This window comes from Jaculus jaculus, chromosome 18 (genome assembly GCF_020740685.1).
Source record: "Jaculus jaculus isolate mJacJac1 chromosome 18, mJacJac1.mat.Y.cur, whole genome shotgun sequence".
Classification (NCBI taxonomy): domain Eukaryota; kingdom Metazoa; phylum Chordata; class Mammalia; order Rodentia; family Dipodidae; genus Jaculus; species Jaculus jaculus.
The window spans coordinates 13160646-13188140 of NC_059119.1; the positions used below are offsets into that span (position 1 = coordinate 13160646).

A 27495-nucleotide genomic window follows, 5' to 3' on the forward strand; every position below is an offset into this window, starting at 1 on the left:
CAGGCAAGTGCCTTAACCTCTGAGCCATCTCTCCAGCCCTTGGCTTTTGGTGAGGTGGACATCCTAGGGGCTTCCAGAGGGGAAGGGCATGACTAGACACAGTAGTAAGGGGGCCACTGGGGTTACTGTGCTGAGGGAAAAGTAGAGAGGCCAGCAGTTGGAAACTGGTGCGTACCTGGGTTAGAGATTTGGGGGAGGTGGCTGGGACCAGTGTGGTGGCAGTGGAGGTGGTGAGAGGTGGCTCGCTCTGACATTTTCCAAAGATGGACACCCCCCCCCCAACCAGGCTGCTACCTGACTGGATGTGAATGCATGAGGAAGCCAGGCTTAGGCCTGAGCAGTGGGGAAGATGTCAAGCATTTCACTCACAGCTGGAGACTTGGGTTCTGGGACAAGATGTGGAGGGGAAGTGGCCCTCAGGTGTGAGATGCTGGGTATAAAAGAGTGAAAGAGAGGTCGAGGCTGGAGCTGGACATAGGTGAATTGTGAACCAGAGGAGATTTCAACAAGGAGAGCTGCAGGGCTGGGGGTGTGGCCCAATGGGTAGAGCACTTGCCCAACATGCATTAGGCCCTGGGTCAAACCCCCAGCAACACATAAACCAGGGACAGAGGTGCGAGACCATAATCCTGGCACTGCGGGGTGGAGGCAGAAGAATCGGAAGTGCACGGTGATCCTCGGCTACATAGCAAGTTCAAGGCTAACGTGGGCTACATGGGACGTAACTGCACGGTGATCCTCGGCTACACAGGCAAGGCAGTTAAGGTCGTGGAAAGAAAATCAGCGTACTTCTGGAGGATCCAACTTGGAGCCTCCTGTCCGTAGCTGCAACGGCAGGTCACTCTGGTGACATGCCACGTTTCATGGCCCAAAGTCTCCTCTCTGGCCAAGTGTTGGGGCCTTCTTCCAAAACCAACACCACCAGGTCTTTCTCCCAGCTCTACACGCGCACGTGCACGCACACATGAGGTTAGGTATTCGGTGGGTTTCCTGGTCTCAGACGGGGGATACCTGGCTGATTGCTGGGTTCTGGGGAGCAGTGGAGCCCACCCACATAGAGTCCTTCTCCACACCCAGCCCTGGATCTGGGTCACGCCTGTGGCCAACACAGCACAGACCATAGTCAGTAGAGGGAAGACACTTCCAGGGTTAAATCCAGACACATTACGGGATAAATAAGCCTTAGGAATTGGGGTCCTCTTCAGGGGTGTCCCTGAAGGAATAGGGCCCCGAACCCCTGCCCATGAGGGAACTTTCAGCATGGAGATTTCAGACCGGGCTGACCCAGTGTGGGGGACATGAGCCTGCCCACTTGTCCTGCATCTTCCAGTTGAGCTTCTGGAAGTCTAACCCAGGGCCCAGCCCCTTGCCCCAGGCCTGCGTCTCATAAGGCTTCCAAGCAACGGTGATCGGGTCTCCCTGTGGGAAGTCATCATTAGCACAAGGCAGAGTGTGGGCAGGGTTGGGAAACCCCTCCAGAGGGAACCCCCGGTTCTTTAGAGACCTGGAAGCCTGGGGCACAGGAAATCCTGCTCTGGCGGGGAGAGGCCTGGAGGGCGGAGGGGAGCCTGCAAGCGGAAGGGCTGGTGGGAAAACCCAGCCGCAGGTGAGCGGGGGCTGGTCTTTGTCAACAACAATGGCAGGAGCCAGGGGTGGGCACAGTGCCACGGGGATGAGTGTCTTTGTCCTTGCCCAGCCTGTGTGCTGTGTGTCCCTGAGGAAGTCAGCGCCCCACGCCGCGCCTGCTCCCACAAGTGTCCCGAGGGGCCTGGCGTGGTGGCACACGCCTCTGCTGCCACCACTCGGGAGGCAGAGGTAGGAGGATGGCTGGGAGTGTGAGGTGAGGCCAATCCAGGCTACAAAGTGAGGCCCTGTCTTGAAAAGAAAAGGAGGAGGAGAGATGGCTTAGAGGGTAAGGCGTTTGGCTGCAAAGCCAAAGGATGCCGGTTCAATATTCCAGGACCCATGTAAGCCAGATGAGCAAGGGGGCGCATGTGTCTGGAGTTCGTTTGCAGTGGCTGGAAGCCCTGGCGTGCCCATTCTCTATCTGCCTCCTCCCACATGCACCAAATAAATAAAGAAAACCTTTAAAAAAAAAAAAAAAAAGACCTCTGCCCAGTGTGTCCAGGTTCTTGTCACCATCCAAGAAAGAGATGAGACAAAGGAATTGGGAGGACATTTATTACCAGGCAAAGGCACCCACTGAACCTCTTCTTAGAGAAACATAGATTTCTCTAAAAGCAGCTCCTCATCCCCAGGGTTTTTTTTAAAACATTTATTTATTACACACAGAGAGAGAGAGAATAGGCACACCAGGGCCTCTAGCCACTGCAACTGAACTCCAGATGTATGTGCCACCATGTGCATCTGGCTTTCGTGGGTTCTGAGAAATTGAACCTTGGTCCTTGGACTTTCCGGGAAAGCACCTTAACCATTAAACCATCTCTCCAGCCCATCACCAGGGATTTTAATGAGCATCTTATGGCAAACTTTCACAGCGGAGAGAAATATTCACGAGTTAAGGCGGAGAAAACAACATCAGGACTTTTCTATAATAAGGTTTATTTCCTTTTCTGCCCTCGTATGAGGCTTTCCAGTGTTATATAGCGCCAGGTGCATGATGGGGGCCATCAGTCCTGTCAGGCTGTCATTATAATATAGCAAAGGACAGGGCGTGATTCTGTCCTTCGGCCATGTTGGCTGCAGCCAGCTTTGAGGGTCTTGTGCCTTCACTGAGCGGCCACATGATGTCCTCCTACTCTGACAGCCTGCGGTTGCCCGTCTCCAGCCACCAAGAAATTTGTCTTTATGTGTCCTATGCCTGTCCAGCCCGCCTTGAGATAATGCCTTCCAAAGCGCCAGATACCCTCATTAATCAGTTTCTTACCCTCACGAGTGGTTAGGAGGAACATGTTACATGGAAAGAGAGTCCTGCCAGCCAGGCATGGTGGTACATGCCTAGAGCCCTGGCACTCAGGAGGTGGAGGCAGGAAGATCAGGAGTTCAAGGACAGCATTGGAGACTTGGCAACTTTGAGGCCAACCTGGGCTATATGAAACCCTATCTCAAAAATAGGTCCAACCAGCCGGGCACGGTGGCGCACGCCTTTAATCCCAGCACATGGGAGGCAGAGGTAGGAGGATTGCCAAGGGTTCAAGGCCACCCTGAGATTACATAGTGAATTCCAGGTCAGCCGAGCCAGCATGAGACCGTACCTCAAAAGATCAAAAAAAAAAAAACAAGTCCAACCTCCATCACACCTGGGTTGGTCTCTGGCCAGCCCACGCCCCGAGGAAGAAAGCCGATTGGTCTGGAATTGCTCGCACGTAGGGCATGAGGGCTGCCCTCCTGTTAACTCCAGCCTCACCTGATGTCTCCCAGGGGAGTTTGTGATCTCTCCTGTGGAAGGGGTGTTGCGGGTCCGCAAGGACGTGGAGCTGGACCGGGAGACCATTGCCTTCTACAACCTGACCATCTGTGCCCGCGACAGGGGCGTACCCCCGCTCAGCTCCACGGTGAGTGGCCTCTCTCATTGTCCCCTGCCCTCTCCATAGAGACTCCAGAAAGCATCATCACCCTTGGCTCATCGCGGCTACAGGTGCTACAAAGCCAGCCCAGGCCTCCATATGCCTCTTGGGCTCACCTCCGGAGGCCCCTGAACAGTCTCCTCCCAAGAGGCTGTCTCTCCCGCCAGGCGTCTTTGGCCCAGGCCTGTTATTGAGCACTTCCCCTTCTCTTCCTCTTCATCCTCACTTTGACTTTTTTATTTTTGGTTTTTCGAGGTAGAGTCTCACTCTAGCCCAGGCTGACCTGGAATTCACTATGTAGTCTCCGGGTGGCCTCAAACTCGTGGCGATCCTCCTACCTCTGCCTCCCGAGTGCTGGGATTCAAGGCATGCGCCACCATGCCTGGCTCTGTTTGACCTTTTTCTCCCTTTACTTTCCCCCTTTCTCTTCTCTGTGGCCACCTGCACCTTCCCTTCCCCAATGTTTTTGACACCCTGCTACCTCCCCATTCCGTCCTCCTCCTCCTCCATGGTCACATCTACCCCCTGGCTCTCCTTCCCCTGCCTCTTCTGGCTGGCTCTAGATGCTGGTGGGCATCCGCGTGCTGGACATCAATGACAACGACCCAGTGCTGCTGAATCTGCCCATGAATGTCACCATCAGCGAGAACAGCCCCGTCTCCAGCTTCGTCGCCCACGTCCTGGCCAGCGACGCCGACAGTGGCTGCAACGCACTCCTCACTTTCAACATCACCGCGGGCAACCGAGAGCGGTCCTTCTTCATCAATGCCACGGTAGGCACGGCTGCCCGTCAGCCCCAGGGCCTGCCTGTGAAGGTCACTGGGGACTCCGGCATTCCACGTTGCTGCAGACGCCTGCCCGTCCCCAAGTAGAGGAATGGCGTTCAGTCTGGGCAGATGCCCTTAGAAACTTCCTAGGGAGGGCTGGAGGGATGGCTTAGCAGATAAGGCGTTTGCCTGCAAAGCCAAAGGACCAAGGTTCGATTCCCCAGGACCCACGTTAGCCATATGCACAAGGGGGCACACGTGTCTGGTGTTTGTTTGCAGTGGCTGGGAGCCCTGGCGCGCCCATTCTCTCTCCCTCTCCTCTCTCTCTCTCTGTCAAATAAACAAATAGTTAACTAAAAGAAAGCCATATATAATGCTACACACCTGAATCCCAGCCTTTGAGAGGCTGAGGCAGGAGAATTGCTGTGAGTTCAAGGCCAGCCGGGGCTTCCAAGTGAGACTCTCTCTCAAAACCAGAAAATAGAATGAATAAATCAAAATATTTACAAACCAGGCAGCATCAAGAAGCAGAGCAGGTGCTGGGAATTCCAGCCAACAATGTGAGCTATCAGAGTTCATTGGACAACAGAAGGGAGGCATGGAAACCACTTAATTGGATATGGCTTAACCAATCAGCCACTCATTAGGTTACAGATTAGATAATTGGAAACAGGGCCTTTCATTTGACCACAGCACTGTTCCCCTGACTTAACTCTGTGTAAACTTGGCCTGCTGGATACCTGGTGTAGGAGCCTAGTCCAAGATCAGCAGCTTCTTTCAATTTTATTTTATTTAAGATGTCCCAGAAGTCCTTGCCTGGTCCTTTGAAATGTCTGTAGACTTCTGACAGCCCGGTTTTTCCAAAGCCACCTCTTACAAAGACAGATCTGAGTGTCGGTGGTTCATCCTCACCCTGGCAAGACGCAGGTGCCCACATGTTGGCGCTCATCTCTTAGGTGCTTTGGGGAGGCCACTCCTAGCCAAACCCAGAGCTGACCACAGGGCAGTTGCCTCCTGCGGGAAACAGGTGTTGCTCAGCTCACCAGCCCTGCCCATCCCAGACAGGGGTCGTCACCGTGAACCGGCCCCTGGACCGCGAGCGGATCCCAGAGTACAAGCTGACCGTTTCTGTGAAGGACAACCCGGAGAACCCACGCATAGCCAGGAGGGTGAGGCTGGGGGACACTGGGGACACGGCGGGGTGCCGGAGGGTCAGAACCAGAGAGCCTTGCCCTTCCAGAGTTTAGTCAGGACTTAGTTGCACAGGTTTGGTGCCAAGCAAATGCTGAGTTCTCAACTCTGCCTGACCATAGATGCCCCTCTTGGGCAAATTAATTTCTCTCAGTCTCTCTTTTCTCCTCTGCCGGGCTGTGGTGATGAGGAGGTTATCACACAACACACACTAATGCCTTCCCCCCCAAACTGTGGATATCTGGGCACACACGACAGCAGTGTGTGAATGGGGACCTGTATTTGGGCACTGGGACACATACTCTGAGATAGGGCTGCATTGCCTTCAAAAGTCAAAGAAAGGGGGTCTGGAGAGATGGCTTAAGGCACTTGCCTGCATAGCCTAAGGACCCGGGTTCAATTCCCCTGTACCCATATAAGCCAGGTGCACAAGTTGGTGCACCTGAAGTTTATCTGAAGTGGCTGGAGGCCCTGACATGCCCATTCTCTATCTCCTTCTCTCTGTCTCTGTCTGTCTGTCTGTCTGTCTCTCTCTCTCTCTCTCTCTCTCTCTCTCTCTCTCTCTCTCTCTGTCTCTCTCTCTGTCTCCCTCCCTCCCTCATTAGTAATAGTTTTAATATTTTTTAAGTTTTATTTATTTGAAAGAGAGAATGGGCACGGCCAGGGCCGCCAGCCACTGCAAATGAATTCCAGACTCATGTACCACCTTGTGCATCTGGCTTACATGGGCCCTGGGGAATTGAACCAGGGTCCTTTGGCTTTGCAGGCAAACGTCTTAACCGTTAAGCCATCCCTCCAACCCAATAAAATATTTCCAAAGAGCCAAAGCCGGGTATGGGGGCGCATGTATTTAATCCCAGCACTTAGGAGGCAGATGTAGGAGGATGGCTTTGAGTTCGAGGTCACCCTGAGACTACACAGTGAATTCCAGGTCAGCCTGGGCTACAGCGAGACCCTACCTTGGGGGGCAGGGGGGGGAGCAAAAGTAAGGGACTCTACTGAAAGGCGCTATGTGACAGTCCTTTGGGGATCATTTGCTTCTGCCCCTGAGGTCGAAGGCTTCCTTGGACCCAGCTCCTCTCAGCTCAGCTCTGCTTCTGACTAGCTAAGTTCTCCAGACGCGACACTGCTTCCTCAGAGCTTCGGTCTCCCCATCTATGCAGGAGGCCTCCGGCTGAGGGCGTCATACACTATTGCTTCAGTCACTGAGATGTCTGCTGTCCCCTTGGTCTTGTTTCCTGCCTCCCCCCTTTTGTTCTTCCTCACCCTCCCCAGGTATCTTGCAAGGTTGGGGGGTCTTCCTGGGAAGCACAGCACTGAGTCGGGGTATGGAAAAGTTGGGGTGCTAACTCCATGCAGCTTTTAAAAATGTATTTTGAGGCTGCCCATGATGGCGCATCGCTTGTCACTGCAAACTGACACCAGATGCTTTCACCACTTTTTTGTTTCATTTTCTTGGGTTTGTCAAGATATTGTGTCACTCTAGCCCAAGCTGACCTGGAATTCACTATGTAGTCTCAAGGCAGCCTCAAACTCACCATGATCCTCCTACCTCAGCCTCCCTAGCAGTGGGATTAAAGGTGTGTGTCCCCACGCCTGGCTCTTTCATCAGTTTTTGCACCTGGCTTTACATGAGTGTTGAGGGGTCAAACCCCGTCTTTTAACAGCTGAGCTGCCTCCCCAGCCCCTGCACACAGCTTTGAAACAGATCACACATTCTCTATACAGTTCTGTCACCTTAAGAACGGTGTCTGAGGGCTGGAAAGATGGCTTAGCGGTTAAGGCATTTGTCTACAAAGCCAAAGGACCCAGGTTCAATTCTCCAGGACCCATGTAAGCCAGATGTACAAGGTGGTGCATGTGTCTAGAGCTCATTTGCAATGGCTGAAGCCCCTGGCACACCCATTATCTCTATCTCTCAAACAAAATAACGTTTAAAAAGAACAGTGTCTGCGCCAGGCATGGTGGGGCATGCCTTTAATCCTAGCACTCAAGAGGCAGAGATAGGAAGATCACCTTGAGTTCAGGCCACCCTGAGACTACTTAGTGAATTCTAGGTCATGCTGGACTAGAGTGAAACCCTACCAATGGTGGGGGCGGGGAGGAAGAATGATGTCTGAGCTGGAGGGATTGCTTAGTGGTTAAGGCATTTGTCTGCAAAGCCAAAGGACCCAAGTTTGGTTCCCCAAGACCCACATTAGCCAGATACACAAGGTGGCACATGCATCTGGAGTTCATTTGCAGTGGCTAGAGGCCCTGATGCACCCATTTTCTTTCTCTCTCTTTTTCCCTCCCTCCCTCTTTCTCTGTGTCAAATAAAATTATTAAATATATATGTATACACACACACACACACACACACACACACACACACACACACACACGAATGGTGTCTGAAAGCTGGATATGGTGTTGCATGCCTTTAATCCCAGTACTCAGGAGGCAGAGGTAGGAAGATCACCATGAGTTTGAGGCCACCCTGAGACTACAGAGTGAAATCCAGGTCAGTCTGGGCTAGAGCAAGACCCTACCTTGAGAAACAAACAACAACAAAAAAAAATGGTGTCCAGGAGCCCTGAGAGGATTTGTGGTGAGAGAGGCCCGAGGCACAGCACTGTGTGAGGCTGAGGAGGAGCTCTGAGAGACACCAGGCAGGTGTGAGGGTCTGAAGACCAGGCACTCAACTCCCCGCCTGAAGCCCTTCCTCACGAGGAAGCTAGCCACCACTCCCACGCTGGCCTACGGCCGCCTCCGTCAGGGCGTGAAGATGCCCCATTGTCAGACTGGAAGGCTGAGGCTCAGGCATGGCTAGCAGAGTTGGCACTTGACTCCGGGGCTCTGTACCACTGCTGTGAGCTTTTTCCATCCCCCTCCTCACCCCCACATGTCCTGCCTGTGACCCTGCCATAGCACATAGAGCCTGCATTGTGCCCCCCATCTCGCCCCCCACAGGACTTTGAGTTGTTGCTGATCTCTCTAGCGGACGAGAATGACAACCACCCCCTCTTCACCGAGGACACCTACCAGGCAGAGGTGATGGAGAACTCGCCTGCTGGTAGGTGCTGGGCCCACCCAGGGGCTCCTACCGCAGCCAGACGCCTCGAGCGCTGAGGATGCCCTGTGTGTATAGTGACGTCGTCAGATGTAGCCCCCATGGGAAGGTGAACGGTGAGGGCACAGTGCCAAGGCTGAAGGACTTGGGCTGCCCAGCTTAGTATGGGGCCACTAAACAGGCCACGGGTCTTGTCTGAGCAGCACCCATTCCCATAGACCCCCCCCCCCTCCCTGGTACCTGGGAGCACCATCCTCTGAGCACTTAAGGGATGGGGGCCTAATGTGGGCACCAGAGTCTTGCCAGGGTGAGGGTGAACTGCCAACTGTTAGTCATTGGTCCCTGGGAGGGTCTGAGAGTAACCCCATTGTCTCTCAAGGGGGTACTGGAGCACACTCCATTCTGCTCCCCAGCCCCATTGCGTGAAAGTTCCAGGCAGCTTCTGTCATCAGAGGTAGAGGCCAGGGGGCCTGGGTGCCCAGTATAACCTTTTCCCCCATCTGGTCAGCCCTGACCCCCTTTGAATGAAGAATCTTTGCCGGGCGTGGTGGCACACGCCTTTAGTCCCAGCACTCAGGAGGCAGACGTAGGAGGATGGCCACCCTGAGACTACATAGTGAATTCAGCCTGGGCTAGAGCAAGACCCTACCTAGAAAAACCAAAAGTAAACAAATAAATGAAAGAAGAATCTTAGCTGGAGAGATGATGCCTTAGCAGTTAAGGCATTGGTGGACACAGGTTCGATTCCCTAGTGCACTCGTAAGCCAGATGCACACAGTGGTACATGCGTCTGGAGTCTGTTTGCAGCAGCTGCAGCCCCTGGTGTGCCCGTTTAAAAATAATAATAATAAGAGAATCTGTCCTTCAATGGCCCCAGGTGACACCTTCCCTCCTGTCCAGCCTCCCCCAGTCCCTCCAGGGGTTGGCTTCCGAGTCAGAAAGAGATGAGCTATGATACTGCTCCCCTCAAGCTGAGCATCACCTGCCTTTGTGCAGACTTGACCTTCACATCTGCCAGGTGCATGTGCACACGGGTGTGAGTACAAGTCTGCATCAGGCATGGGTTAACTCATGTGCACAGGCACACACGGGGTGCCCCTCTGATGTACTATACAAGTGTCCCCCCAGCAGAGGCAGACAAGCATGTGTATACAGTGTATACGCTGTGTGGATGCCTAAGCCAGATATGGTCAGAACCTGTAAAAGCCCCTAGACCCTCCTAAGGAGTGGCTCGCCTCAAAGACTGCTGGGAAGCAGGTGCGGTCCGGGCGGGCCGGAGGGGGCTGCTCACTGCTGTTGTGTTTTCTCCCCAGCAGGGCTTTGAGGCCGCTCCCAAGTATCTGCGTTCAGTCTGCTAAGGCTGCCGCAGGCCCACCTGGGGCCTCCCTCCCCTGTCCCACCTCCACCTCACCTCCGTCCCCTCTCATCCATTGTCAGCCATGACTCGCTGGGGACTCGGCCAGGGAGGGGGGAGGGAGGGTCCCCATTGGCCTGCGTTGACTCCTCTCTCCCTGGCCCAGGGACTCCCCTCACAGTGCTCAATGGGCCCATTGTGGCCCTGGATGCCGACCAGGATGTGTACGCCGTGGTCACCTACCAGCTGCTGGGGACCCACAGTGACCTCTTTGATATTGACAACAGCACGGGTAAGAGCTTGGGCAGCCCTGGAGCGGGACTGGCCTCACCAGGCCTTCTCGGTGTGGGACCCAGACTCTTATGGGGACCCTGGGTGCTCACATCCCTTGCTGCAGATCTGGCCCTCCGAGCCCTGGTGCAAGGACCCAAGGGGAAGCTTAGAGATGACACGAGGGACCTCCTGCTGCATAGACTCACCCTTCAGCAGACAACCCACACCCCCCCCCCCCCCGTGCCCAAGCCCCAGGCTAGAGCTCACCCCTGGTCAGCCGGGAGCAGCCATTGCAATTTCCCTGTCCTCATTCCAAGCCGGTCTAGTGATGCGTGCCATCTAAAACACACACCTCAAGCCGGGCGTGGTGGCGCACGCCTTTAATCCCAGCACTCGGGAGGCAGAGGTAGGAGGATCACCTTACGTTGGAGGCCACCCTGAGGCTATGTAGTGAATTCCAAATCAGCCTGGGCTAGAGAATCTACCTCAAAAAAGAAAAAAAGAAAAAAAAAAAAAAAAAACCTCTCAAGAAGCCTGTTAGTCATCTTCCCTGGTCACTTCAGGCAGATTCCTGAGACCTTCAGGGCACATCTGTGGAGGGATAAGCACACAGGACAAGGACATGTGGGGTCCTACCTGGATATGGCTGGCTAAACCTGTGAGAGAGAAAATCACTGTGATTCTCTCTCTGGTCCTTTTTTTTTTTTTTTCCCTCTCGTTCCCCACCTGACTGGCTCTTGTCCTGTCTCTGCGCTGTGTCTCTTTTGCTATATGGCGCCCTGGCTGGTGGCATGGGGTGCCAGGCGTGGTGACTGTGAGCGGCTCCGGTGCCATCATCGACCGGGAGGCCTTCTCGCCTCCTGTCCTGGAACTGCTGCTGCTGGCTGAGGACATTGGGCTGCTGAATGGCACAGCCTATCTGCTCGTCACCATCCTCGATGACAATGACAACTGGCCCACCTTCAGTCCCGCTGTCCTCACTGTCCATCTGCTGGAGAACTGCCCACCAGGTAACAAGGGCCAGGCCCCGGAGCCTGCTTCCTGTACCGCCAGGAGCTGAGTGGTGATGGGGGTGGGGCGGGTTAAGGAGATGTAGTTCTCTTCTGGAAAACAGGGTTGGAGTGGGAATGGGGAGACCTGCCTCTAGGTTTCCGGAGCTCTGTGCGCTGCGATGTTTAAGCACCCATATTCCTAAATAGAAAGTCTAACTTGGTTGTTTTTGTTTTTTCTTTGAGACAGGCGCTCTTTTTATTTATTATTTATTTGTTTCTCTTTTAAAAAAAAAAAAAGTCATATTGTTTGCATGTATGTGTATAGATGCTCATATGCCACGGTCCACACATGGAGGCCTGTGCACGTCTATCTTCTTTGAGGTAGGGTCTAGTGCAGTCACGGTCACGTGAACATGGAAGGCCACATGCTATGTGGATACCTAAGTCATATATGGTCAGAACCTGTAATAGAGAGATATATCACTTTTTAAAAAAAAAATTATTTTCTCTTTAAGAAAAAAATATAGGGCTGGAGAGATGGCTTAGCGGTTAAGCGCTTGCCTGTGAAGCGTAAGGACCCCGGTTCGAGGCTCCCCAGGTCCCACGTTAGCCAGATGCACAAGAGGGCGCACGCGTCTGGAGTGCATCTGGAGTTCGTTTGCAGAGGCTGGAAGCCCAGGCGCGCCCATTCTCTCTCTCCCTCTATCTGTCTTTCTCTCTGTGTCTGTCGCTCTCAAATAAAATAAATAAAAAAAATTATAAAAAATATAAAATTAAATAAAATTAAAAAAAAAAAGAAAAAAATATAGGGGGCTGGAGAGATGGCTTAGTGGTTAAGGCGCTTGCCTGCCAAGCCAAAGGACCCAGGTTCGACTCCCCAAGACCCACATAAGCCAGTTGCACAAGAGGGTGCATGCATCTGGAGTTCATTTGCCGTGGCTGGAGACCCTAATGCGCCCATGTGTGCACGCTCGCTCGCGCTCTCTCTCTCTCTCTCTCTCTCTCTCTCTCTCTCTCTCTCTCTCTCTCTCTCTCTCTCTCTCCCCCCCCCAACCTGTTTCTGCATCTCTTTCTCAAATAAATAAATAAAAATAAAAATATTTTTAAAATATATATATATAGGGCTGGAGAGATGGCTTAGCAGTTAAGCACTTGCCTGTGAAGCCTTAAGGACCCTGTTCCAAGGCTCAATTTCTCAGGACCCACGTTAGCCAGATGCACAAGGGGGCGCACACAGCTGGAGTTCCTTTGCAGTGGCTGGAGGCCCTGGTGCGCTCATTTGCTTCCCGCCCCCCGCCTCTTTCTCTCTCTCTCAAATAAATAGATAAAAAATAAACAAAAAACTTAAATATATAATTTGCATGTATGTGTATAGATGCGTGTGTGCCATGGCCCACATGTGGAGGCCTGTGCACTTCTGTCTTCTTTGAAATAGGGTCTGTTGCCACTGCAAGTGGAGGCCAGTAGCTGGCCAGCGAGCCTCAGATGCCCCTAACTTTGCCTCCCCATGCTGCAGGCACATTGGGACAGCAGATGTGTGCTCCCAGTTGCACCCGCTTTTATGTGGGTGCTGGGGAGTTGAAATCAGGTCAACAGGCTTTGCAAGCATCTTTTATCACCGAGCCACTTCCATAACCCAAAGCTCTCACATTTTTAAATATTTTATTTATTTGATAGAGAGAGAGAGAATGACAATGGGCATGGCCAGGGCCTCCAGCCACTCCAAACGAACTCCAGATGCATGCACCCCCTTGTGCATCTGGCTAACGTGGGTCCTGGGAAATCAAACCTGGGTCCTTTGGCTTTGCAGGCAAACGCCTTAACTGCTAAGCCATCCCTCCAGCCCAGCTCTCACTTTTTAACCCAGGGTAGCTTGGAACTTACTGTGTAGCCTAGGAAACTCATATCGATCCACCTGCCCCAGACTCCTTTTATTTTTTTTATTGACAACTTGCATGATTATAAACAATAACCCATGGTAATTCCCTCCCTCTTCCCACTTTCCCCTTTGAATCTCTACTCTCCATGATATACCCTCCCCCTGTCAATCAGTCTCTTTTTTATTTTGATGTCATGATATTTTCCTCCTATTTATGATGGCCTTGTGTAGGTAGTGTCAGGCACTGTGAGGTTGTGGATATCCAGGCCATTTTGTGTCTGGAGGAGCACGTTGTAAGGAGTCCTACCCTTCTTTTGGCTTTTACATTCTTTCCACCACTTCTTCCACAATGGACCCTGAGCCTTAGAAAGTGTGATAGAGATATTGCAGTGCTGAGCACTCCTCTGTCACTTCTTCTCAGCACCAAACAAGGGTCCTGGTGCATCTTCCTGGAAGAGTACCTGGTTCTTCTGATTCCTTCCACAGGATTCTCGGTCCTTCAAGTAATGGCCACAGATGAGGACAGTGGCCTCAATGGGGAGCTGGTGTACCGAATCGAAGCCGGGGCTCAGGACCGCTTCCTCATCCACCCGGTCACTGGAGTCATCCGTGTGGGCAACACCACCATCGACAGGGAAGAACAAGAGTCCTACAGACTGACCGTGGTGGCCACCGACCGAGGCACCGCGCCCCTGTCAGGCACAGCCGTTGTCACGGTCCTGATAGACGACGTCAATGACTCCCGTCCTGAGTTCATCAACCCCATCCAGACGGTGAGTGTGCTGGAGTCTGCTGAGCCAGGCACCATCATTGCCAACGTCACCGCCGTCGACCTTGACCTCAACCCAAAGCTGGAGTACCACATCATCGGCATCGTGGCCAAGGATGATACGGACCGCCTGGTGCCCGGCCAGGAAGATGCCTTTGCTGTGAATGTCAACACAGGTACAAGGGCCTGATGCCCCTCCACCCCTTCCTGACTCGGGCCCAGAATCCTCCTTGCTCCTTGCTTCTTTCTTTCTCTGCTCTTCTCTTTGTTCTCTCTCACTTCCTCTACTGACATGTGATCTTCTCCTTGCCTCCCCGCCCCCCACCTCGGCCCTCTCTCCTTCCTCATCCACCTCCCTGGACAAGCTCCTTAGACCCTTCTGGCTCCTGTAACTCTACAGCGTCCCATGGGTGCCAATCTCACCACATTTCTGCCAGCATGTGCTACGCACTTCTCATGTTTGTGATTTATAAAGGAACATTGTTTTAATATGCATTTCTTCAATAACTGCATTCTGCCAAGCACTTTATTCATGTGTATATTGGCCATTTAAATTCTCCAGATGCTTGTGCCTCTTTGTGCGCCTGGCTTTATGTGGGTACTGGAAAATTGAACCCAGGCTGTCTAGCTATACAAGAAGCTAGTGCCCTTAACTACTGAGCCATATCCCCAGTCCCCACTTAAATTCTCTATAAATTTGTAGATAACCTTAATGATATTCATCCACTGCCATGAAACAAAGAGAACCTTGGATATTTTTTCTTTGTTATCTTTCACAATTTATGCAGTTACGTGTAGTTTTTAAATTTTATTTTATTTGAGAGAGAGAGAGAGAGAATGGGCATGCCAGGGCCTCCAGTCACTGAAAATGAACTCCAGATGCATGCACCACCTTGTGCATCTGGCTTACATGGGTCGTGGGGAATCTAACCTGTGTCCTTTGGCTTTGCAGGCAAATGCCTTAACCACTAAGCCATTTCTCCAACCCAGTTTCTTGTAGTTTTGATGGCTTATTATGTCTGCCAAAAGTTCGACAGTTTGGATCCTCTGGGGAGTTAGGGAAGGGACATAGGTCTTCATGGAAAGCCCACAGTAATAATGAAATATTAACGTAGCTATGACAAAAATTCTAAAAATCATTGCTATGCAGAGAAATATACAGTACAATAGCATTGAGATACAAAACTTGTATAGCAACATTAAGATGCTGGATGTGGACATGGTTGATCAATGAGGGGACGCTGCAACCCTTGGACGCTGCGCTAGGAGTCAAGACGGTCTTCTAGCACAAAGCACACCAAGAACCCAGCATTTGGAGCACAAAGCACACCAAGAACCCAGCATTTGTACTTTCTTGGATACGTCTCAGAGCAAACTCGGAGACAATTTCAGGGCAAAACGGCTGTCTGGGGAGGTTCACTGCTGCCGAGTCAGTGGGAGTTAGAGGCCTCGCAGGTATCTCTCTACCTCTGGGAGCATGGAGGATAAAAAGTGATTGGTATGCCATTGGGTCAAGCAGCATTCGCCGTGGACTAGAAACACCGACAGTAATGGATGGGGTGCTAACTGGAAAGAGCAAAAAATGGATGGGATATACACCACGATAGCATTTCCATAGACAAGAATACCTCTTGATCGTCTGAGGAGAGAGACATGGCAGAATAAGACGGGGAGGATGGAAAAGCTAAGAGAGGTGCCAGAGAGTCAGATTCACATTCTCTGTATTTGGTATCCAGGGAGAAAGAGAAGAAATAAATATCATGTGGGGGAGGAGGAAGTGGGTAAGATCGTGCCCCTGCCAAGTCCCTTTAGGTGACAGGTCTAGCTGGTCAGGACCAAGGAGAGCTGCCCCGTGCCCTACGCCAGGGATGCCTGGAAGTCGTCCCCACTCTTCTCTTTGCTGTTCCCACTGACTCTTTTCTCTCTATTTTTCTTTCCAGTGTCTTCCCTGTCCCTCTTCCTCTGAGGTCTCCCAGCCCCTTGCTCACTTTCTCTCCCCTTTATTCCCAGACCCTCAGCCCCTCTCCCCTCTACCTTCCGACCTCCCTGTAATTGCTCCTCCTGCCCTGCCCTGCCCTGCCCAGCTCTGAGCACCCCACCCCCCCAGTCCCATTTGCCCTGCCAGGTCCTTCCTTCCCCGCTGCACCCTGAACTAACCGATATTAACCCTTTCTCTCCTCCTCACGGCTGGCAGGCCCGCAGGTTTGAGCCCTGTTCTGTCACTTCCCGCCTCATCTCTCTGCTCCATCCCCCATTGCCTTCCTCCATGCCTCGGACCCTACCCTTCCTGCCCCAGGGGCCGGCCTGGGCCATGCCCACAGCCTTTGCAGACTGAACGCAGCCATCCTCTCCCCATCCTCGCTCCCCAGCCTGGGGGACGGGGAGCGAGAGTAGGAAGAGGAGGAGGAGGAGGCGGCGGCCACTCGGGGTAAGTGACCACCCACGCCTGTGGACCCGCGGAGGACAACAGCCCAGCAAGGGGTCCTCTGAGGGGAAGGATGTCCCAAGTCCCCAGTGCTGAAGAGGGAGACTAGGACTCAGGATAGACCCAGTGAGGGGAAGCGATGAGGAGCCACTAAGGCCCCTATAAGCAGGAAGAGGGGAAAGACCCTGGTTGAGATAGGACATGTCTTGGCCAGCCAAACCCAAGCTTCTGAAGGATTCTCCTGGTTTGGGAAGGAGTCAGAGACTCTGAAAGGCAGTGGGAAAGACAAGAAAACTGCTTCGTGCTGACGCTGGACCAATGTCCTGCCCAAAGTCAGCACGATGCCGCGGTCCACCCAGTGAAGACACAGGACCACATCCAGGGTCCCCAGCCTGCCTCTTCAGGGTGGCTTTGCCCCTCAGGGCTTTCCAGCTGCTGAGGCCTGCCTTTGTCTTTGATCTGCTTGGGATATAAGCATTTGTAAAGCTGTGACATAGAATGAGAAATGTACCATTTTAGGGGTTTCTGTACTGGAGGGGGTGCTTGTTTTTGAGGTATTGGGTTGCACCCAAGCCTTGTGTATGTATGCTACACAAGCACCTACCAGTGAGCTATACTCCCACAGTCCTTTTGCTTCATTTTGAGACGGGCTCTCACTTGTGATCCTCCTGCCTCAGTCTCCTGAAGGCCAGGATCGCAAGTGTGCACAGCCACAAAGGGCTCGTCTCAGCCTTTTTGGTTTTTTGGTTTTTTTTTAATTTTTTAATTTATTTATTTGAGAGCGACAGACACAGAGAGAAAGACAGATAGAGGGAGAGAGAGAATGGGCGCGCCAGGGCTTCCAGCCTCTGCAAACGAACTCCAGACGCGTGCGCCCCCTTGTGCATCTGGCTAACGTGGGACCTGGGGAACCGAGCCTAGAACCGGGGTCCTTAGGCTTCACAGGCAAGCGCTTAACCGCTAAGCCATCTCTCCAGCCCCCTTTTTGGTTTTTTAAGGGAGGGTCTTTGTCTAGCCCAGGCTGACCTGGAATTCACTATGTAGTCTCAGGGTGGCCTTGAACTCATAGCAATCCTCCGACTTCTGCCCCTGGAGTGCTGGGATAAAAGGCATGCGCCACCACACCCAGCCAACCTCAGCCATTTTTAAGTGTGCGTGGTTCAGTAGTGCCAAGTGCATCCACATTGTTGAGAAATGCAAGCATTAAAAAAAACCCACATTTTATTAGAAAGAGCAAGAGAAAGACCAAGAGAGGGTGAGAGAACGGACGTGCCAGGACCTCCTGCCACTGCAGATGGACTCCAGAAGTGCCACCTTGTGCATCTGACTTTACATGGGTTCTAGGGAATCCAACCTAGACCAGCAGGCTTTGCAAACAAGCCCCTTTAACTGCTGAGCCATCTCCCCAGCCTGAGTGGTTTTGGTTTTTGTCCTTTTTTCCCCAAACAAAATTACATAGCATTTCCTGTGTGTTTGGCAAAGTTCTGAATACTTTGTAGATGGAATCAAGTTTAATTTTTCCTATTCTCAAAAGAGTGTCTGCAGTAAGTGGTATAAATTTTTCCCTTCCACAAATGAGGAAAAACAGCGAGGTTAGCCAATTTCCCAGAGTCACCAGTCAAGAAGAGCTGTGTAAGAGCCACCATGAATGGCACCAGCAAGCCCCAGGTCCATGAGGGACGACCACCCTCTGTCGGGATAGGGCGAGGCTTCCTCTTGGAATTTTAGGGGGTTTCCCTCAAGTTGAACCTAACTTGGTCTGGTCCACAGGGTCTGTCATGGTGAAGTCCCCACTGAATCGGGAGCTGGTTGCCACCTATGAGGTCACTCTCTCAGTGATTGACAATGCCAGCGACCTACCAGAGCGTTCCGTCAGCGTGCCAAATGGTAAGAGTACAGGCCGGAAAACAGGTGCAGGCCTGGGTCCAAGCAGGGATCAACAGGGCTCAGTGGTAAGGAAGTGACAGCCACCAGCAGGCTAGGGCGGGGGCTACACCCCTAAAATGGGCGGTCCACACTCATGTGCTCCAATCAGAAAGGACAGTTGGTGAGCTGGGAAGGGATGCAGCAGGGGCCAGGGCGGCAGAGACTAAGGTCTGACCTCAGCTGGTAGCCAGGGCGTGGCTAGGATGCCCACAAGGGCTAAAGCAGGCTCTATTAGAGGAAAGGTCTGGAAGATCATCTTCGTCCTGGCTCATTGGGCATGCTGAAAAATTAAGGCAAGCCGGGCGTGGTGGCGCATGCCTTTAATCCCAGCTCTCAGGAGGCAGAGGTAGGATCACCGAGTTCAAGGCCACCCTGAGACTATGTAGTGAATTCCAGGTCAGCCTGGGCTAGAGAGAAACCCTACCTAAAACATAAATAAATAAACAATAAAAATATTTAAAAAATTAGGCACATGAAGGGCCAAGGGGTCCGCCTAGGACACAGCTGGTTGACAGAGTGCAAGCCCCCTCCTCTCACGGAAAGGTGGTGAACAAACCAGACGAGAGAGTCACCTGTCACAATCTGAGGGTTGGGTCATTCCTCACGGCATCCCAAGAGGGTGTGTGACCCAGCTTTCCTCTTGGCTGTGCTGAGTCACCCTGGTGTCCCCTCCTTCGTCCTCACCCCACACCTGCATCCCAGCCAAGCTCACGGTCAACATCCTGGACGTTAACGACAACACGCCCCAGTTTAAGCCCTTGGGGATCACCTACTACACAGAGCGCATCCTGGAGGGGGCCACGCCGGGCACCACCCTCATTGCCGTGGCAGCTGTCGACCCTGACAAGGGCCTGAATGGACTGGTCACCTACACCCTCTTGGACCTCACGCCCCCAGGCTACGTCCAGCTGGAAGATTCCTCAGCAGGTAAGTGGTGGATCCACCAGGGGCGGTTTGGGAGCCTCTGCCTGTCCGCCTCCTGGCAGAACTGAGGTCTGCTGCTCACCATCTAGCTGGGGTTCTATCCCAGCCTCACGATGGGCTGGGCCAAATCCGAGATGGCTGACACATCAACCACGCAAGCTCCTGCAATTCATATCCCTTGGGAGTGGGGACCCTGAGAGGAAGGTGTCTCAGAGGATGCCACGGGATTGTTGAGGTTCATCCCAGGGCATGACTGCCTCAGGGGATCAGGGTAGTTCTTCCAGCCTATCCCCCTTTTTTATTTTTGTTTTTCAAGGTAGGGTCTCACTCTAGCCCAGACTGACCCTTAATTTACTATGTACTCACAGGGTGGCCTCGAACTCACAGCAATTCTTCTACCTCTGCCTCCTGAGTACTGGGATTAAAGGCATGCGCCACCACACCCAGCCTATCTTCTTTCTTAAAGGCCCCACTTGCCCCTCAGAGCCCCAGTTTCTTCTCAGATTTAGAGGGGCTGAAGCTTCCCGTGGAGGTGCGTGCCTTTAATCCCAACACTTGGAGGCTAAAGGTAAAAGGCTCACTGTGAGTTCAAAGTCAGCCTGAGGCTGCAGAACAAGTTGCCAGTCAGCCTGGGCTGAAGTGAGAGCCTATCTCAGAGAAACCAGAGAGAGAGGTGGGGGGAGAGGTGGTGCCATGGGTGTGGAGTGGCCAAAGCTTCAGCAAAGTGCCTCTCTGTCTCAGGGAAGGTCATTGCCAACCGGACAGTGGACTATGAGGAGGTCCACTGGCTCAACTTCACAGTGAGGGCCTCGGACAATGGCTCCCCACCCCGAGCGGCTGAGATCCCCGTTTACCTGGAGATAGTGGACATCAATGACAACAACCCCATCTTTGACCAGCCCTCCTACCAGGTGGGTGGCTGGGCGGGACCTGTGTTCCCCTTGCCTCAGGTCATGTGTCTTTCACACACCCACCTACCAGCCTGGAGTGCCCTGCTCCATGAGCAGCCTGCTGTCCCGGGTGAACTCCCGGGCAAGGCACCACTCCAAGCCGCCCATGCGTGCTCTCCCTCCAGGAGGCCATCTTTGAGGACGTGCCCGTGGGCACGGTCATCCTGACCGTCACTGCTACCGATGCCGACTCGGGCAGCTTTGCCCTCATAGAGTACAGCCTCGGCGACGGCGAGGGCAAGTTTGCCATCAACCCCACCACGGTAAGCGGACCCCACGGAGGGCCCGAGGGCGGGAAGGCCCAGGCTTACGGGCTGAGAAGCCACCGGGGCTTTCCTGTCATCGCCCTGTTCCTGCGTCCTGCCACCCAAACATCTGTCGGCCTCAGGAGTTCCTTATCTGAGCCTGCAAGCTTCTCGGCATTCCAGACAACATGATGACGTGGCCTTTCTGTCCCAGTGCATACATGTTGAAGGAGCTGGCTTTTCTCTTTGGGAGCTGGCCCCTTTGTAGAGCAAAATGTATTGTTTGTTTTTTGTTTTTTGGTGTTTTTTTTTTTTTTTTTTTTGAGGTTAGGGTCTCATTCTAGCTCAGGCTGACCTGGAATTCACTATGTAGTCTCACCACAATCCTTCTACCTCTGCCTCCCGAGTGCTGGGATTAAAGGCATGTGCCACCACTCCCGGCTCTAAAACATTTTGTATTTATTTGAGAGAAAGAGGTGGATAGAAAGAGAGAGAATGAGTGCACTAGGGCCTCCAGCCACTGCAAACCAACTCCAGATGCATGCGCCCACCTGACTTAGGTGGATACTGGAGAATCGAACCTGGGTCTTCAGACTTCACAGGCAAGTGCCTTAGCCACTGAGCCATCTCCCCAGCCCCAAAATGTATTCTTACAGGTCCCAAACTTGATGCAGATCCATGGTACCATGAGTGCATATGTGTGTTCATGTGTATGTGGGGGGAGTGCATTTGTGTTTGCAGGTGTACATGTGTGCATGTATATGTGAAAGCTGGAGGACATTGGAGGCCCCTCAGGCGCCATCCATCTTTTCTTTTCCTTTCTTTTCCCTTCTTTTCTTTTCTTTTGAGGTAGGGTCTCACTGTAGCTCAAACTGACCAGGAATTCACACTGTAGTCTCAGGGTGGCCTTGAACTCATGGGGATCCTCCTACCTCTGCCTCCTGAGTGCTGGGATTAAAGGTGTGCGCCACCACACCCAGCTTCATCTTTTCTTTTTTTCTTTTTAGAATAGGACTTCTTTTTTTTTTAATATTTTTTTGTTCATTTTTAATTTATTTATTTGAGAGCAACAGACACAGAGAGAAAGACGGATAGAGGGAGAGAGAGAGAATGGGCGTGTCAGGGCTTCCAGCCTCTGCAAACGAACTCCAGATGCGTGCACCCCCTTGTGCATCTGGCTAACGTGGGACCTGAGGAACTGAGCCTCGAACCGGGGTCCTTAGGCTTCACAGGCAAGTGCTTAACTGCTAAGCCATCTCTCCAGCCCTAGAATAGGACTTCTTAAAGACATTTTTATTTATTTTTATTTATTTGTTAGAGACAGAGTGAGGGAGAGGTAGTGAGTGAGAATGGGCATGCCAGGGCCTCTAGCTACTGCAAATGAACTCCTGACACATGCGCCACCATGTGCATCTGTCTTACGTGGGACCAGGAGAATTGAACCTGGGTCCTTCAGCTTCTCAGGCAAATGGCTTAACCACCAATCCATCTCTCCAGCCCTGTATATTTGTGTGTGTGTGTGTGTGTGTGTGTGTGTGTGTGTGTGTTTTGAGATAAGGTCTCACTCTAGCCCAGGATGACCTGAAATCCACTCTGTAGGCTCAGGCTGGCCTCGAACTCATAGCAATCCTCTTATCTCTGCCTCATGAGTGCTGGGACTAAAGGCATGTGCCACCACACCTGGCTTGTATTTTCTTTAAGAAAATATTTTATTTACTTGATAGAGAAAGAGAGGGAGAATATGAGTGGCCCTCTCGCCACTGCAAATGAGCTCCAGGTTCATGTACCACTTCGTGCATCTGGCTTCGCGTGGGTACTGAGAAATCTAACCCTGGTCAACAAGCTTTGCAAGCAAGTACCTGTAACTGCTGAGGCATCGCTCCAGCCCTACGCTGTATTTTCAATATCGGGAAAGAGTCCTGTGGCCCAGGGGGAGAGGTTTGGCCAGCAGGCTGTTCCTCAGTTGCCGCAACTGGGCTTTCTTGCACCCTACTGCTCTCTGCCCCGTCCCCTGCTCGGCGTAAACAATAGAAGCTGGTGCTTGGCATTGAGAACACTTATTTTTAGGAAAGTCAGGCATCTGGCTGTAGCCTGCCTGGGGCTGATGATCCCACATCTCGGGTGGTAAGGGCAAGAAAATACCCGCAAATGGGAGGGCCACATCAGACCAGTGCTTTTCAGTGCCATATCCAGACCCCAAAAGGACCTGGCCGTGGCAGATGCCCGGTCAACACGGTGAACTGATGGAGCCTCCCTCCCCCCTGCCAGGGTGACATCTACGTGCTGTCCTCTCTGGACCGGGAGAAGAAGGACCACTATATCCTCACTGCCCTGGCCAAAGACAATCCTGGGGACATAGCCAGTAACCGTCGAGAAAACTCAGTACAGGTGAGGGGAACCAACCTGGACCAGGGATGCCAAAGATTGGGGTTGTGGAGACAGCAAGCCAGGTCCAGGGAAAGTGATGGCTGAGGCAGAGTGACAGTGAGCGGCTGGCTGATGGGTCCCAGCGGCTGTGGCTCAGGAAGGCAGGGCCTGTTTCATCTGCTGGTTAGACGGCCAAATACCTCTCAGTGTGACCCAGACGAAGCCCGGGGCTCTCCGTGGCCCTGCATCTCCAAGGTGTCCCACCTAAAGAAACGATCCACCAAATACAGGAGATAACTGTAGCCATCTTTGCTCATGACTTGAAAGCCTCCTGCCTCATCCTCCCAGATACTGTGACCGCAGGTATGAATCACCACACTTGGCTTATTTGACATACTTTTAAGAATATTTTTATTGGGCTGGAAAGATGGCTTAGCGGTTAAGGCTCTTGCCTGAGAAAATTAAGGACCCATGTTCGACTCTCCAGATCCCACATACGCCAGATGCACAAAAGGTGAGGTAAGCGCAAGATCACAATGCCCACTTGGTGGCGCGAGTGTCTGGAGTTCAATTGCAGTGGAAGAGAGAGAATAGGTGCACCAGGGTCTCTAGCTACTGCAAATAAACTCCAATGTGAGTACTGGGGAATTGTACCCAGGTTGTTAGGCTTTCCAGGCAAGTACCTTAACCACTGAGCCATCTCTTCAGCCCCTTATTTATCACTATTAAAATGTATTAAGGTGCCAGTTGTAGTGGCTCATGCCTTTAACCCCAGCACTGGGAGGGTGAGGTAGGAGGATTCCATGAGTTCAAAGCCAACCTGAGACTACATAGTGAATTTGAGTCAGCCTGGGCTGGAGTGAAACCCTACCTCAAATATTTTATATATTTAAAGTCCAGATGCACAGTGGTGCACACATCATTTTTTTAAAATTATTTATTTATTTATTTATTTGAGAGTGACAGACACAGAGAGAAAGACAGAGGGAGAGAGAGAGAATGGGCGCTCCAGGGCTTCCAGCCTCTGCAAATGAGCTCCAGACACGTGCGCCCCCTTGTGCATCTGGCTAACGTGGGTCCTGGGGAACCGAGCCTCGAACCGGGGTCCTTAGGCTTCACAGGCTAGTGCTTAACCGCTAAGCCACCTCTCCAGCCCGGTGCACACATCTTGAGTTGTTTGCCCTGGCTGGAGGTCCTGGAGCACATGCCCATTCTCCATGTTAATGTTCTCTCTCTCTCCTCTGATTGCAAGTAAATTATTGCAAATAAAAATAAAAAGCAGAAGACATACTTGCCTCCCTACTCCTGTGTGGCTGGGCCCCCTGGGGCAGCCTCTGTCATGTTTCTGAAAGTTGGCCTTGACCCCCGCCCCCAAGGTGGTGATCCAAGTGCTGGATGTGAACGACTGTCGACCACAGTTCTCCAAACCACAGTTCAGCACGAGCGTGTACGAGAACGAGCCGGCAGGCACCTCGGTCATCACCATGCAGGCCACTGACCAGGATGAGGGCTCCAATGGGCAGCTGGCCTACTCGCTCGAAGGCCCTGGCATGGGTAGGCAGCCTGCCCTGACCACCCAGAAGGACTTTTTTGGGGGGGGAGGCGTGGGGAGGCAGGCTCCCGTATCTCCAGCCCCAAGCCAGAGGGCGGAGGAGAGACAGGAAGGAGGACGTCTCAGCCATCCACACTTTCCTGTCCTGCCAGAGGCGTTCCACGTGGACGTGGACTCCGGCCTGGTGACCACCCAGCGGCCACTGCAGTCCTACGAGAGGTTCAACCTGACCGTGGTGGCCACAGATGGTGGGCAGCCTCCACTCTGGGGTACCACCATGCTCCTGGTCGAGGTAATCGACGTCAATGACAACCGCCCCGTCTTCGTGCGCCCACCCAACGGTACGGTCCTGCACATCAGAGAGGTAATCCTGGCCCCCCAGCCTGCTGCCCGTTGACACCCCCTTACCACTTCCTGCCTGCTGCCTCCTCATGTAGTCACGACCCAGGAAATTGAAAAGACCCCATTTTCTGGGTTAGAAAACCAAGGCTACACAAGGAAGCAGACCTGCCCAAGGGTCATGTGGGCTAGGCTAGCAAAAGACCTTGAGCCAAGTGGCTTGTCTGAGTCTTTTTCACCCGCAAACGGGTCTAAGAATAGTATGTGCCCATCTCTTGTTCCTAGACCAAGGAACATCACCGTACCACCCACTTCCCCCAGACTTATCTCAAAATAAACCCCTGGCCTTGCCATCTGTCTGCTGCCCCTGGCTGACCCTGAAGTGTGGGCTTCCTGGATGTGGTGATGAGCTTCCTGATTGGACCTTTGGCTTTGACCCCTCTCCTAACAAGCGGGGGGCAGTGGGGGAAGATGGAGTAGTCTAGGTTCTAGAACCTCTGAAATTCTCTTCATATTTCTTGGTCTCAATGGCCCTGTAAAATCGGGAAATGCCCCTTTTTTTCCTCTCTTTCTCCTAAGGCCCCCAAATGTCCTTTGGTATAGTTGGGGTGTCTGACTTGTCCCTTTGGCCCCCTAACTTAAGCCAGTCTCTACATCCGAGAAACAGTCTCTGAGTCTGAGAAGTCAGTGTGGAGGCCATCGGGTCACTCTGTCTCCTCTTTGCAAAAATGTTCCCAGGGCTGACATTGTACGTCTTCGCCTTGTAGCTGGCATCACGTCCGTGGTGATCTGGGGATCCTCTGTGCTTCGCCCACTAGGGAGCCCAGAGCGGTCGGCTCACCTCAAACGGCCCTCCAGAGGCTCTGGGCACACGCTCCTGCTCTCAGCTTCCATCTTCCTGCCAACCATGTTTTTCTTTTTCACTTTACCCTAATTTTTGCACACTTCCAATGTTATTATAATTCATATATTCAGCTGTTTAAAATCTCTCTTCTGGAAGGAGACAAGGCATAAATTAATAATAATCTAATTCTTTTCCACACCAAAGGCCTCATTTACTAAGTCTTCCCTTCAAGAGCTCTGTATTTGGGGAGATCCCTGTCTCCTGAACAACCAGTGTTTAGAAAGTAATTATCTCTCTGTCATCCGGCTTCTTATTAATTAGATGAAACTGCCATTGGAGTTTCGGGTTGTCATGAGCAATGACTAAACAATGAAACCGTGCTGAGCAAGAGTTTTTTAACTAACAGCGAAGAACCACACTCTTGTTCATTTGCCTGGGGTGGCCAATGTATGACCTCAATTAGGGTTTTTAATTTTTTTATATATCTTATTTGTATGTGTCTGTGCACATGCAGTGGGCAGTGGGGCCTTTGGCCACTATAAATAAACTCCAGATACCCGTATGGCTTTTTTTTGCATCCTGATTATATGTTTTAATTGCTGAGCTATCTCCCTAGACCTCGGGGTTTAGAAAAAAATATTTTTTAAAGATGTATTTATTTATTTGAGAGAGGTAAGGATAGAATGGACACACCAGGGTCTCCTGCTGTTGCAAATGAGCTCCAGATGCATGTGCCACTTTGTGCATCTGGCTTTATGGGGGTACTGGGGAATCGAACCTGGATTGCCAGGTTTTGCAAGCAAGTGTCTTAACCATTGAGCCATCTCTCCAGCCTTAACTTTTTTCTTATTTGCATGTATGTGCATGCATGACCACACCAGGTTCTCTTTACATTGTAAACGAATGTGCATCCAGCATTATGTAGTGAATTTCAGGTCCACCTGAGACAGAGCAAGACCCTACGGGTGTGGGGGGGGGGGAGCAACACAAAATAAGGAAACAGAAGATGCTGAGACCCCAGAAGAGCCAAGGCAGGCAGGTGTACCCTAAGAGTCCTGGTAGGTGGCATTGATGCCCCTCTATAGCTGGAGAGAGGGCAAGAATTCTTTTTTAAAATATTTATTTATTTGAGAGAGAGAGAGAGAGAGAGAGAGAGAGAGAGAGAGAGAGAGAATGGGACCACGGCCTCCAGCCACTGCAAACAAATTGCAGATGCATGTGTCACCTTGTGCATCTGGCTTACATGGGCCCTGGGGAATCAAACCGTGGTCCTTGGGCTGTGCAGGCAAGCACCTTGACCACTAAGCCATCTCTCTAGCCCAGGGGCAAGACTTCTAACGGGGGGCCTGGCTCCCAGATTCCTGATGTGCAGCCATCTCCTCCCCACCCCACCCATAAAGGAAATCCCGCTTCGCTCCAACGTGTATGAGGTCTATGCCACAGACAAGGACGAGGGCCTCAACGGGGCCGTGCGTTACAGCTTTCTGAAGACAGCGGGCAACCGGGACTGGGAGTTCTTCACCATCGACCCCGTCAGTGGGCTCATCCAGACAGCACAGCGGCTGGACCGGGAGAAACAAGCGCTGTACAGCGTAAGGGGCAGGAATGGGGCAGGTCCAAGCGGACTGCTCCCCGGGAGCTCCCTTGAGGTCCCTGGCCAACCCCCTACCCTTCCCATCCTTCCCTTCTGACCGCACTTCTCTTACCTCCAGCTCATCTTGGTGGCCAGCGACCTGGGCCAGCCAGTGCCCTATGAGACCATGCAGCCGCTCCAGGTGGCCCTGGAGGACATCGATGATAACGAGCCCCTCTTCGTGAGGCCTCCCGTGAGCTGGCCCACCCCCCCTCCCCCGCACACCAGCCACACCCCCAAAGGGACTCAGTATCTGCAACTCCCCACAGAGGCACATGCCGCCCTGGTCGTGTTTGGTTAACACACAGCCTCTGTCTACATGCACTTGTAGGAATCCTTCTATGAGTGTCTAAGGCGTGCTAAGTAGAGCAGTATTTCCACATATTACCCAGTGATCCAAAAAGCAGATGAAAACAATACATACATATATATATATATATATATATATATATATCTCCTCAGACTTTCTAGTTCCTCTTTTTCTTT

The 27495-nt window shown here is 52.3% G+C and overlaps 1 protein-coding gene across 1 annotated transcript in view; it reads left to right on the top strand.

Annotated features, from left to right (window-relative positions):
* Cdh23 (cadherin related 23) overlaps positions 1 to 27495 on the top strand; it is a 402602-nt gene that overhangs the window by 366179 nt on the left and 8928 nt on the right. The window contains exons 41-56 of the mRNA XM_045137514.1: positions 3382 to 3515; positions 4091 to 4300; positions 5356 to 5463; positions 8438 to 8540; positions 10058 to 10183; positions 10968 to 11174; positions 13522 to 13980; positions 18000 to 18116; positions 18858 to 19082; positions 19821 to 19990; positions 20155 to 20292; positions 22543 to 22662; positions 24018 to 24195; positions 24346 to 24557; positions 26777 to 26968; positions 27089 to 27202. Of these exons, the coding sequence (XP_044993449.1) occupies positions 3382 to 3515; positions 4091 to 4300; positions 5356 to 5463; positions 8438 to 8540; positions 10058 to 10183; positions 10968 to 11174; positions 13522 to 13980; positions 18000 to 18116; positions 18858 to 19082; positions 19821 to 19990; positions 20155 to 20292; positions 22543 to 22662; positions 24018 to 24195; positions 24346 to 24557; positions 26777 to 26968; positions 27089 to 27202 (2813 nt within the window). The remainder of the gene's footprint in view (positions 1 to 3381; positions 3516 to 4090; positions 4301 to 5355; positions 5464 to 8437; positions 8541 to 10057; positions 10184 to 10967; positions 11175 to 13521; positions 13981 to 17999; positions 18117 to 18857; positions 19083 to 19820; positions 19991 to 20154; positions 20293 to 22542; positions 22663 to 24017; positions 24196 to 24345; positions 24558 to 26776; positions 26969 to 27088; positions 27203 to 27495) is intronic.